The 12,881-nt window shown below is 41.1% G+C and overlaps 1 protein-coding gene across 3 annotated transcripts in view; it reads right to left on the reverse strand.

The window, feature by feature from the left end:
* The window catches only part of sh3d19 (SH3 domain containing 19), a 223,153-nt gene that overhangs the window by 53,753 nt on the left and 156,519 nt on the right, over window positions 1-12,881 (reverse strand). For all 3 annotated transcript variants that reach the window (XM_039750249.1, XM_039750250.1, XM_039750248.1), the window contains exons 6-7: window positions 9,259-9,454; window positions 2,355-3,431 (exon numbers count right to left, since the gene is read on the reverse strand). In XM_039750249.1, coding sequence (XP_039606183.1) covers window positions 2,355-3,431; window positions 9,259-9,454 — 1,273 coding nt within the window. The remainder of the gene's footprint in view (window positions 1-2,354; window positions 3,432-9,258; window positions 9,455-12,881) is intronic.

A 12,881-nucleotide genomic window follows, 5' to 3' on the forward strand; every position in this document is an offset into this window, starting at 1 on the left:
ATGTTGATATACAGGGTGGTCCAGATCTAATTATGTAGATCCAGATCACCTGGATGACTTTGATTTATGCGGGGACGATTCCAGTTCGGCACAAAGACGATTCTTCATGTTGTCAGTTCGCACACTTCTCGATGGTCAGGGATTTTTCGGATGATTTTCTATGTAATAAACTTAATAAGTTATAGCGTAATGAAAATTGCATAATTAGATTTGGACCACCCGATAGATAGTAGAGGCCAAAAAGCATACATTTCTGCAAAACGTTTCATTAACAAGTTTACACTGTGTCCACGTGTTCTTGTTGCAAAAATGTATTTTAAAGTAACAACTCTGATCTACTGTACTAATTCATTTCATAATTCTAAACATGTAATTATTCTAAACATAATTCTAAACTTAAAAGGTTCAACTCATTCATTTATTCTCATCCATCTACTTGCAGCTCAGACCTCTCAGTCCTGAATCAGCCTAGTTGCTCTCCTGTGGACTTCCTCCAGTACGGTTATGTCTTTTTTGTAATATGAAGATCTACACCAAACACAGTACTTCAGGTGAGGCCTTGCTAGTGTCTTATATGACCTGACTTCCCTTGATTTGTATTCCACATACCAGGCACTATATAATATAACACCCTATTAGCCTTCTTAAACGCTTGTGTCCACGGTTTTGATGTAGATAATGACCAGTCCACTATGACCCCAGGTCCTTCTCATAAGTGCACTTTCAAGGTCCAGACCTCTTGTTGTGTATTCAAATCTAACATTTCTGTATCCTACATGACACTCTTTACATTTACTTACATTAAATTACATCCGCCATAAATCTGCCCAGGCCTGTATTCTGCCCAAGTCCCTCTATACCAATTTAGCTGATTCTCCATTATCTGCCCTACTACCTAGTTTGGTATCATCATCAGGGTTAACCTGCTTATTGATTATATTCTTAACAGATCAGTTATACATATTAATAAGAACACCAGCCCCAGCACTGACCCCTGCAGGACACCACTTTTAACATCAACTAATTCTGAAGCAAGTCACTACACGATAACCCTTCGCTTCCTGTGATTGGTCCAATTTTTTTTAGACACCCACAGACCGTACCCTGAACTACTTCGTTTAGTTTGTCACTAAAGTGATACCTTATCAAAAGCCTTCTAAAAGTCAACATAAATAATACCACATGCAATTCTCTTATTGTCTGATTTTGTTGCTTCCTCACAGAATTCCAACACATTAATGAAACATGCCCTTCCTCATCTGAACCCAGTAATACGCCAGCATGTGCTAATCAAGCTTTTCCTTCATAATTCCTTCCATTAATTTACCTGTGATGCATAAGCTTAAGCGCCTTGAGCATGGGAAATGCGCTATATAAATAAAATGTATTATTATTATTATTATAAGCTTACTGGCCTATAGTTACCCGGATCAGCCTGATCTCCCTTTTCAGATAACAGGACAATATATGCCAGCCGTAAATTTTCTCAGTGTGCAGAGATTTTCAAAAAAATATGTGCCAAGGGTTTATAAATGTACAGTAGTCACTAAAGGATTTTTGGGAGGTTACCGATATGTATAAACAACAATAAGTGCAAGGTCAAAGCATTAGTTATTTCACCGTCTGAATATTCCAGCTCACCTTTACCATTCCTAATGCTCTTCACTTTTTCCCTGACCATTTTTTTTTAATACAAAAATGCTGAAATACTCTTTTTGGGTCATTTTTTGCCTTTTCTGTAATATTTCTTTCTGTCTTTTAGCCTTCCTGTTATCCTTTTAACCATTGCTCTCATGGCCTTCACTTTAGACCACCATTCTAAAGTCATTATATTTAAAACTGCCCCACGTCTCCTCAATGGCCTCTTCACGTAAAATCGTATCCCAATTTGTCTTACTGAGGCTTTGCTTTTGCATCTGCTCAAAGCTGGACTTGCTAAAACTACATGTAACCATTTTTGTTTTAGAATATGCACTCTGCCAAAACATTGTGAAATCTATTATATGAGTAATATAGTGAACTGACGACTGACCCTAGTGGTCTATCACCTTTACACCTTCAATGCTATCCAGATTATTACAGAATATTAAATTTAGACTGACAATTAACCATACTTGCACATCTTGGGGAATATGGGAGGGAGAATGGGGTGTGAGATTCAAGCTTAGGACCCTGGATCCATGAGGCAGCAGCATTAATTAGTGTACCCCTCTACCTTCACCATCCTTAAAATATTCTTTTAAAATATGACCTGGTTAATTATTAAATAAAAAAATCAATTTGTAATGTTAAGATAATAAATACAACATAAAAATCATGGCAGCTTTTGCTATAAATGCCCCTGCTTGCATTACCTCCAGTGTTGGAAATTCTACTTTCTACACCATTCTTCACAGCCGAAGTCACCAAGCCACAGTTGTCATCATCAAAGCTTATCAGATCAGAACTTGATCTTGTCCGTGCTGCAGGACCCTCCTCAATAGCCTGAAAGTTTTTCGCTCTGGCAAGCACAGACATCCTAGGTGCCGGGATCACTACAGCTTGTTGCTGAGATGCCAAGGAGTTTTTACTTTCTGGCTTTTTAAGAACAACTGGTCTTGGTGCAGGCACTGGGAATTTCCTTTCTTCCTGCTGTCTGTTTTCAAGAAAATCATTCCCATTGGTGGACCCAGTGGCAAAGATTTGGGATTTAGGTTTCTTTGGAAGTTCTGGTTTGCAGCTAAAGGATGCTTCTCTATCCTCCATCTTTGGAAGCACTAAAGCAGGTTCTTCCCAGGGAGCCATTATAGATTTTGTCTCTTTCCAAGGTGGGATTTCCTCCGAGGCTCGCGCACTTGGTTTAGGAGCAATAGATGGCTTAGCTGTTGTAACTGGTGGCTTTGGAACAAAAGTACGAGGAGCAATTTCTGGTCGGTTTGAAAGATCGCTGGTACCCACTTCAAGGTTGGCTTGAGACTCAAAAGCTTGTATTTTAGCTCGGATATTTCTCTGGCTCTCATGGGTACTCATGTTTGGATCAAATTGGGCCTCTGGGCCAAATACCTCCAATAAGTCCTGTAAGTGTTTATTTTGTGTCAAGAGGATGTTGTCTTGCGTACAAGAACTGCTCTTTTCGTTCACCTCAACCAGCACTGGTACTTGTTCTATTTTGGCATGGCTTTTTAAATTGATCATCGACCGAGGTCTTGGCACTGGGCGCCTAACTACCACCTCCTGCTTGTCTGGTGGTTCTACTGATTCACAATGGCTAGAAACTTCTGGAAGGCTGGCAGGGTCAAGCACAGCCTGGCTGTTAGTTAATTCTGTAGGATTATCAGTCAATGAAGAGTCATTTGGGATGGGAACTGTCAGTGAAGATTCCTGTGGAACAGCCAAAGGTTTTTGCACTGCTGATGGTAGTAAAGAAGGTCTTAGCGGTTTGGACAGCCTTCCTGTTGAGAAAGAAAACCAAATTATGAGCATAAATTCAATTACTGATGTATTTTAATTAGGGCTGTCATTCTAACTTTAACGCTGTTAAAAAAATTAGTGCCGTTAACGCAGGTTCTTTTTCACCCTACAAAATTCCCGTAGTTCAAGCTGAGACTGCAAACTGCCACTTTAGCCTTCAAGTTATTTCTCGTAGAAGTCACTCCATATTCCTAATTGTGGAACGATGGAAAAAGGTCCATTAAATGGGAAGTTCAGTTTCAAAACTTTGCCCGATGGCTCACTCGATAAAACTAAGGTTGTGTGTAGTTACTGTCAAGCCGAGTTTAGTTATCACCAGAGTACAAGCAGCCTACCAGTACAATATCACATGCAAGCCAAACATCCATTTTACACTAATAGCATTAGCCAAGGGTAATATGCGACAGACTACGCTCGACAATGTTTGTCAGAAACCAATGGACACGTCAACCTCCAGTAAATTAATGGTAGCAATTGCTAAATGGATAGCCACAGCATGCAGGCCGATTTACATAGTGGAGGACGAAGGTCTGCGCGACATAATTCGGATCACGTCTAACAACCCAACTTATGAGTTACCCTTGAGAGCCACAGGGGTAACTAGGATACACGAGTTGTATGACTCAGAGGGGGCAAAACTAGCTAAGGAGTTGGAGATCACAGAGGCGGTCACCCTTACTGGTGACTACTGGACATCACTTGGAAATCATAGCTACCTCGGGGTTACAACCCATTATGTCGATGAACAGTGGAAACTGCATTCACATGCTTTGACGGTCATGAAAACATCGGAGAGACATCATGCCGAAACATGCGCCGAACATTTTATGGATGTAGCAAAGCAGTGGAACGTTGAGAATAAAGTAAGCACACTCAGTACAGATATCGCACTAAATTTAATTTCAGCGGCGAGACAGCCGCCTTTCGAACACTTGCCATGCATCGCGCACAGCATTCAACGTTTTCTCACAGTGTCCCTGTAGAATAGTGAATTTGACGGTGCACTTTTCAAATGCCGAAAGGTGGTTGGGCACTTCAGGCACAGTCCATCAAATACTGCAGAACTTGAAAAACTGCAAGTTGCGCATGGCCTGAAGACTGAGACACTCGTACAAGACGTACCAACTAGTGGACGCCCGCCCAAGCATACGGCAGTGTAAGAATAGGAACGGAAAGCGGTGAAAAAGAAATTCAGAAATCAAGAAAGAAAAAAATACTTCTTGAAAGACGCAGTTGTGAAGGTGTTTTGCTGGAGACGACAAATAATTAGTTGAAAAATCTAATCTTGGAAAGAGCTTGAATTTCACCTTCACCACCATAAACTGTAGATGTTGCCATGTATTGATAGTACTTGTGACTTGTTGTGATAACTTGACTTGCGTTGGAAAGAACAACAGGAAGAACGTCTCCAAATCTGTCCCAATGTGATGCAACGAAATCTACTGTCCTATGTCGTAGTGAGAGTGCATTGCCTTCGTCAACCGTTTGTGTCAAGAAATAACCTACTGATGGAACTCCACTCTGGAGATGGTGAAGCGTGTGCGAAACAACAAGCAACCACTAAGAGATGCACTAGCCCTACATAAAACTAACATGGTCATGCCAACAAATGCTGAGCTGGAGAAATTTCAGAAACTGGAGGCATTGCTCGAGCCCTGCAGGTAATACATACTTTTTTTTTTTCTTTCTAGCAATCCCGTACACTGTCATTGAAAAATGTGCGTCTCCATCGATCATTAGTGGGAGTGTGGAGGAGGGCTGTATTCAAAAATGTATTTAATGTTAGCTCAGACCCGGTACTTATTTTCTCTCGCACTTTTGCTAAGTTTGTGCCAACCACTATTCTATCCCTGACCATCTCATCTTCGTTTGCATAAGCACAGTCCTTCACCATAACTTTAACTCCGTTACAAAATGATGAAAAGTCTCGTTTATACCCTGCATCTTCTCATTAAGTTTGTATCTCGCGAATATCGTTTTCGTCGTAGGCATGACAAACGCCAGCGGCAGCCTGTCTATGAACTTAATTTAAACTTAAGGTTAACACCGTGTGCTTTGTTTCCACAGTAGCTGCACTTATGAATATGCTTGTATGCGTCACTCGCTTTATATTCTTTTGCTGCCTTCTCAATTGTGTAATGCGTTTTTTGCTCAGCGCTCTTTGGAGCTCTTGCTTGTTCTCTGCGTACTGCGTTCACAGTCAGTTCACGTGAGCCGCTCGGAGTACATGCATCGAAGGTTCTCAGCTGTGCTTGTGCTATCTCGTGCGATCTTACGATGTCCACGGCTTTATTTAATGTTAGCTAAGACACGGCACTTAAAAGTTTCTCTCGCACTTTCACTGAGTTTGTGCAAAACACTAGTCTATCCCTGACCATCTCATCTTCGTTTGCATAAACACAGTCCTTCACCCGCGAATATTTAGCGGCAGCGTGTCTATTGGATTGCTGCCGTCGGACGGCCTTATATGGGCAGGCACTCAATTACGTGGGAGGCGTGATGATGAGGGACGCAACTCCGCCTCACACGGCGACCGAGCTGCAGGCTATGGCCATATATATGTACGTAAGTAGGTTCCAGTTATGACCGTTACGCGTAAAATTTTAAAACGAAACATGCTTAACTTTTGTAAGTAAGTTGTAAGGAATAAGCCTGCCAAATTTCAGCCTTCTACCTACATGGGAAGTTGGAGAATTAGTGATGAGTGAGTGAGTGAGTCAGTCAGTGAGGGCTTTGCCTTTTATTAGTATAGGTTATTGAGAAATACATGGAGACTGCAGTATGAGATTACGCCTTAAATATGTCATCTATTTTATAATATAATCCCAACTGTTTGTTTTCTATGTTCAGCATTACACAGCCCTATAGTATGAGTGAATAAAGCCTCCTCACTGTTGAAGTTTTGTCTTTATTTCCTCTTGTTCCAGTTACCCGAATACGTGAAGTACATTTATATGCCATTATATTGTGTACATTCTTATTAATATGGTCCGATTGCGCTTAAAAATCTTTGTGGTAAAATTTCAACATATTAAAAAGAAAACTGAGATTAATCACGATTAATTACACAAAGTCATGCGATTAAACTTTTTGATCGCTTGACAGAACTAGTTTTTATTCATTCATGCTCAGACTGACCCCAGTATGTATTCTAAGCAAAGCAGTGCCAGTTCATAAAATGGCACAATCAATCACACAGATAAATTCAGAGCTATTCATGTACATGCTTCAATCTACATGCTTCCGTTAGGTCAGATTATCTCTGGGCATAATGTGAGTTACCACAGCTATGCTGATGACATGCAGCTATATTTATCAATAGCACCTGATGACCCCGACTCTGTTGTTTCACTAACACAATGTCTTACTTGTGTTTCTAAATGGATGAATAATAATTTCCTCAAGCTAAATAAAGAGAAAACAGAAATTTTAGCGATTGGCAATAATAGATATAATGAGGTTATTAGAAATAAACTTGATAAATTCAGATTAAAAGTCAAGACGGAGGTAAAGAAGTTAGGGGTAACTGTTGACTGTAACCTGAATTTTAAATCACATATTAATCAGATCACTAGGACAGCATTTTTTCACTTAAGAAACATAGCAAAAGTTAGACCTCTTATATCATTGAAAGATGCGGAGAAATTAGTTCACGCTTTTGTTTTCAGCCGACTAGATTACTGTAACGCACTCCTCTCAGGACTACCCAAAAAAGACATCAATCGACAGCAACGAGTGCAGAATGGAGCTGCTAGAATCCTAACTAGGATAAGAAAATCCGAGCACATTTCTCCAGTTTTAATGCCACTACACTGGTTACCTGTGTCATTCAGGATTGACTTTAAAATTCTGCTTATGGTTTATAAAGCCTTAAATAATCTCGGCTCCATCTTATATATCGGAATGTCTGACACCTTATATATTCCAAATCTTAATCTTAGATCCTCAAATGAGTGTCCGCTTAGATTTCCAAGAGCTAAACTTAAAAGAAGTGGTGAGTCACTTCTGCTGTTATGCACCTAAAATCTGGATAGCCTGCCAATAGGAACTTGCCAGGCTAATACAGTGGAGTACTTTAAAAAACTGTTAAAAACTCATTACTTTAACATGGCCTTCTCATAACTTCATTTTAATTTAATCCCGATGCTCTGCATATTCAATTAATTATCATTACTATTCATGGTGGCTCTAAAATCCATACTAACCCCTACTCTCTCTTCTGTTTCTTTTCCTGGTTTTCTGTGGTGGTGACCTGCGCCACCACCACCTTAATCAAAGCATCATGATGTTCCTACATTGATGGATTAAAAGCCAGAAGTCTACATGACCATCATCAACAAGTCCTTCCATGAGAATCCTAATTACAAAGAGGACTGTTTCATTTATGTTAGGTAGAATGCCCAGAGTGGGCTGGGCGGTCTCATGGTCTGGAACCCCTGCAGATTTCATTTTTTTCTCTCCAGCCGTCTGGAGTTTTTTTTTTTTTTTTTTGTCCTACCTGGCCATCGGAACTTACTCTTATTCTATGTTAATTAATGTTGTCTTTTTTTTTAATCCTTAGTTTGTCTTTTTTTCCTCTTTTCTTCATCATCTAAAGCACTTTGAGCTACATTATTTATATGAAAATGTGCTATATAAATAAATGTTGTTGTTGATGGGTATGTCTACGGGCTGTGACTTGAAAGCCAGTGAACCCACAGAATAACCCAACACAGCCAAAAAGGAGAACATGACAACTCTACATTGTCAATGCATGAGTGGCATTTGAACCCATGGTCTTGCAATACTGCATTCGTCATATGGTTAGGCTGGGAAGTCAGAAGCAGCAATTACGCCATTTGTGACCTCTGTGTGTTACCGCTGCCTAACTAGGAAAGTAAATGCAGATGCCCTCATGAAAGCTGCTGTTTCAGCAACAAAGCACAAACTAATAGTTCTGTAGTCCAGATTGAAGAAGAATCTGATGATCAGGAGAGGAGCGAAAAGTATGATGTCATGTCTAAAAATGATTTTTAAGCTCTTGACTACGACAAACAGTACTATTTGTACTTGGAAGCTGCAGCTTAAACACTGCACAAAGCAACCATTGAGTGCAATGTACAAACAGCAGCACGCATCAAGCTAACATTTGTTAGTCTGTCACTGTTCACTCTAGTAATGTTAACGTTTACCTTCTTGATATTCAGTACTATGGATTGAGGTGATTCATTTAACTGTTCTAATAAACTAACTAAACCTATAAAGTGGAACAGTACTTCCCAATTGCAGCATGTATCGCCATTTTGAATTGACGTCATAATGTGAAGTCGGAAAAACTCGGCCTTAATTTGTGAATAAGAAATTCAGGATGGTTAGGATTAGGGGTTAGTGTGGTTAGCATGTAGTAGAGACAGTTAAGATAAGATCATTTAAGGTTAGGGGTTAGAGTGGTCATTGTGTAGCACAGATGGTTTAGATTAAGGGTAACCAAAGGTTAGGGGTTAGTGTAGTTAGCGTCTAGTACAGACGGTTATGATTAGGGCTGAACTAAGGTTAGGGGTTAGTGTAGTTAGCGTCTAGTATAGACGGTTAAGATTAGGGATAAGTATTTTTAAGTTCAAGGTAGTTACTGTGTGTACTATAGATGTGAGGTAATGTCGCTTCCATTCTGAAACTGCTGGTCTAGAACTGCTGGCATCTCTAAGCGGTGTTATGTGTCCGATTATGCTGTAGATTCGACTGGTGTCCTATTGAACTTGGCTCTTACTTTGTGGCTGGTTATACCAGAATGGACACTGATTGATCGAGTGCCTTGATGTGCTAACTTACCTGAAGCAGAGAAAGGCTCGCCGTGATCAACCACGTTAATCACATTGCTTTCCGAGGAGGTGGTCCCTGGGTTTTCGTCCGGCTCGGTCTGGGTGGCTATAGTAGCAGTGGAGGGTCGATGAGTGGCATTAGTGGCGGTGGTAGAATTCTGCTCTTGATTTTTTTCCTTAATAACCTGATCATACGAAGGTGGAAGCTGAAACCAGAAAAAAAGTAACAACTGAAAACACTGTACTCAAAAGCAATGTGTAGTCCATTTATTTTCCAACAATGTCACTTATTAGCACAATATACAAATGCTAACCTTGCTCTAAAACAATGTACTCTTTCATTTTGGCTTAGAAATATTTTACTATGACAAATTAAGTGCAAATTCCATACAGGCAGTACCAAGACAGGATATTACCTAATAAGATCACAGACGGGTATTCATACTTTTTTGAGATGATGTACAGAGGCAAAGCACCGAGTATATAAGGACTGCATGTCTTCTTAATGTCTCTATTGGTTCTACTGTGGCCATCTCCTCTTTTTCTTCCCATGCCCCAAAGAAGCGTAGTTTAGGTAAATTGTCCACTTTACAATGAAACTGAATGAATGTGGGTATGTGTGCTGCAATAGGCTGGCACCCCATTGAGAGCTGGTTCCTGCTTCATGCCCACAATTCTGCCTGCTCTGATTCTTGTGGCCCAGACCAGGATGAGCAGGTTAGAAAATGAATGGATCAATAAGTCATCCAAAGATATTGTTTTCAGTTTATTTGATAGATTATGCTTTCCATTTGGTCATCTCACCCTTGTTATCACTAAATCATTATTTTTGATAAACTTCTGGATTATGGCACTTTTTGTTCTTGGCCAGGTGGCACAACTGCAAAGAGCTCAGCACTGCTGTCTCACAGTCTGAGACTTGGAGTCTGCGTGGATTATACACATTCCCCCATGTCTGTGTGTGTCTTCCTCTTCCCCAAATGCAGGCCATTATGACCGATGGCAAATCCTAACTGGCCCCGTGTGAGTATAAGCGTGGGTGGGTGTGTTTGTGTGACTGGGCTTTGCAAATGGGTTGATGTCCTGTAGAAGACTTGGGTACAATGCTGCCAGGAGAGGCTCTGTCACCTCCACAATCTTGAATTGGATTTGACACACATTTTTATTTTGTGATCAAACTTTTGGATTTGACAGCTTTGAGAAATTCATGTTAATTATGGGGAAGGGACACAGAGGTGACCCCTGTGCAGAATGGCCCATAAACACACACCGGCACAAACGCACACACACAATATAAATGCACTGGGTTTAGAAAGTATTCAGACTCCATCATGCTCTGTAAATTTCATTGTGTTGTAGAATTCTTTTCAAATGGGAAAAAAATTCCAATTTTGCCCATAAATCTCCACTCAATAACTCATAATGAAAAAAGTGAAAACCTGGTGTCAGAAAGCTTTACAAATTTATTAAAATCAAAATTGGAAATGTCTCATTCCTCTAAGTATTCAGACGCTTGATTAATTACTTTGTGGAAGCTCCTCTGGCAGCAATTCCAGCTTCCAGTTTTCTTGGGTAAGTCTCTATAAGCTTTGCACACTTGGATTTGGGCAGTTTATTCCGTTCTTCCTGGCAGATCTCCTCAGGCTCTGTTAGACAGGATGGGAAGCATCTGCAAACTGCCACCTTCAGGTCTGTCCACACAACGTTCTATAAGGTTTAACAGTAGTCTTTGGTTGGGCCACTCAATGACATTCAAAAACTTGATCTAAAGCCACTTCATTGTTGTCTTGGCTGTATGGTTCAGGTCATTGTCATGCACTCTGGAGCAGGTTTTCTTCAAGGGTATATCTGGATTTCACTGCATCCTGCCTTCCCTCAATTTTGACCAGTCTCCCTGTCCCTGAGAAGCAACTTCATTATGCCACCATTATGCCTTCTCCATATTGATGGTATTAGGCAGGTGATGAGAAGTGTCTGGTCTTCATCAGACAAAGTGTTTGGTTTTGCCTAAAGTGTTCAACTTTTGTTTCATTAGGCTGGATAATCATTTTCTTCATGATCTCGAAGTCTTTGAAATGCCATTAGGCAAGAGAGGCTTCCGTCTTGCCAATTTACCATTAACACCTGATTGATGGTATGTGGCTGAGCTGGAGGTCTTCCAAAATTCTTCTTGAGTGACCAATGGGCTTTTGGTCACCTGCCTATTCAGGACACTTCTTGCCCGGTTACTCGGTTCGGCTAATTGTCCAGCTCTAGGAAGAGTCCCGCTGGTTCTAAACTTCTTCCAGTTATTGAGGCCACTTTGCTCCTGGGAACACTCAAAGCTTCAGAAATGGTTTTATCCCTTTGCCCTGATCTATGGCACACCACAATTTGATCACAGAGGTCTACAGAGAGTTCCTTGGACTTCATGGGTTGGTTTTTGTCTTGACATGCAATGTGAATTGTGGGACCTTCTATACACAGGTACATGTGTGCCTTTCTAAGTGATGTCCAATCAGTTCAACTGGCCATAGGTGGATGACTCCATCAAAAAAAGCATGCACCAGAAGTCATGGGATAGCGGACCATTCTCCCTGGTGCAAGCTTTTTGCTAATGATATTGTGTTGTGTAGTACCAGAAAAGAGGAAGTGGAGAGTAAGTGGATTGGCGATTCTAAATTGGCCCTAGTGTGTGCTTGGTGTGTGGGTGTGTTTGTGTGTGTCCTGCGGTTGGTTGGCACCCTGCCCAGGTTTGGTTCCTGCCTTGTGCCCTATGTTGGCTGGGTTTGGCTCCAGCAGACCCCCGTGACCCTGTATTTGGATTCAGCGGGTTAGAAAATGGATGGATGGATGGATGGAGAGTAAGTTGGAAGAATGGAGAAGGGCTTTGGAAAATACAGGACTGAAGATAAATAGGAAGAAGATGAATATTTGAGTGTTGCCACAGATGGACTCAAGGAGAATGAAAGCAAACAGGATGAACCTAAACCCAATGTGGAATGCCACAGTAAAGGGTCTGGATACTTCTAGGAATGAGAGATACCAGTTTTTAATTTTTAATTAATTTTGAAAACATGCTTTCGCTTAGTCATTATGTATTATTGAGTGTAGACTCGTGAAGAGAGAGGTTTGTAGCGATGCATGTTTTAATTGAAATAAATGAGTTCAGAATGAGCAGGTTCCACGCAGGCATAGGTGCGCGTGAGACATGCTGCTCCGAGGTTGATTGAGGTGATTGGCTGATCGCAAATTCACGTACAGACATGACAGTCCATCTGCCGGGGACTGTGGAGCCAACCTGGACTGTCACAAGAGTGATGAGCAAAAATGGCAAAGTATGTCAGTCGTACCTCAGAATTGGTGATTACAGCACCCGTGCCCAGCCATAGTTTAAAAGGACATCTGGGAGAATGAAAAGGGGACAAGAAGAGAATGAAGGTTTAAAGAAAGAGAGAGCAAGAGGCAGAATTTGGAAAGCATGTGCTGTGAGGAAGAGAGCCCCAGAGATTGGAGTCTGTGGCCAGCACTCGATAGGGTTGAAGAAGGCACTCCTATTAAGTGGCACACAGGAACAGCCCATTGTGCAGTGTGTCCCGCAGACGCCGAAGGACTGGCGGCATGGGACGTGTGTGTCGCTTGGTATGGCTTCCC

This window comes from Polypterus senegalus, chromosome 4 (assembly GCF_016835505.1).
Source record: "Polypterus senegalus isolate Bchr_013 chromosome 4, ASM1683550v1, whole genome shotgun sequence".
Classification (NCBI taxonomy): Eukaryota; Metazoa; Chordata; class Cladistia; order Polypteriformes; family Polypteridae; genus Polypterus; species Polypterus senegalus.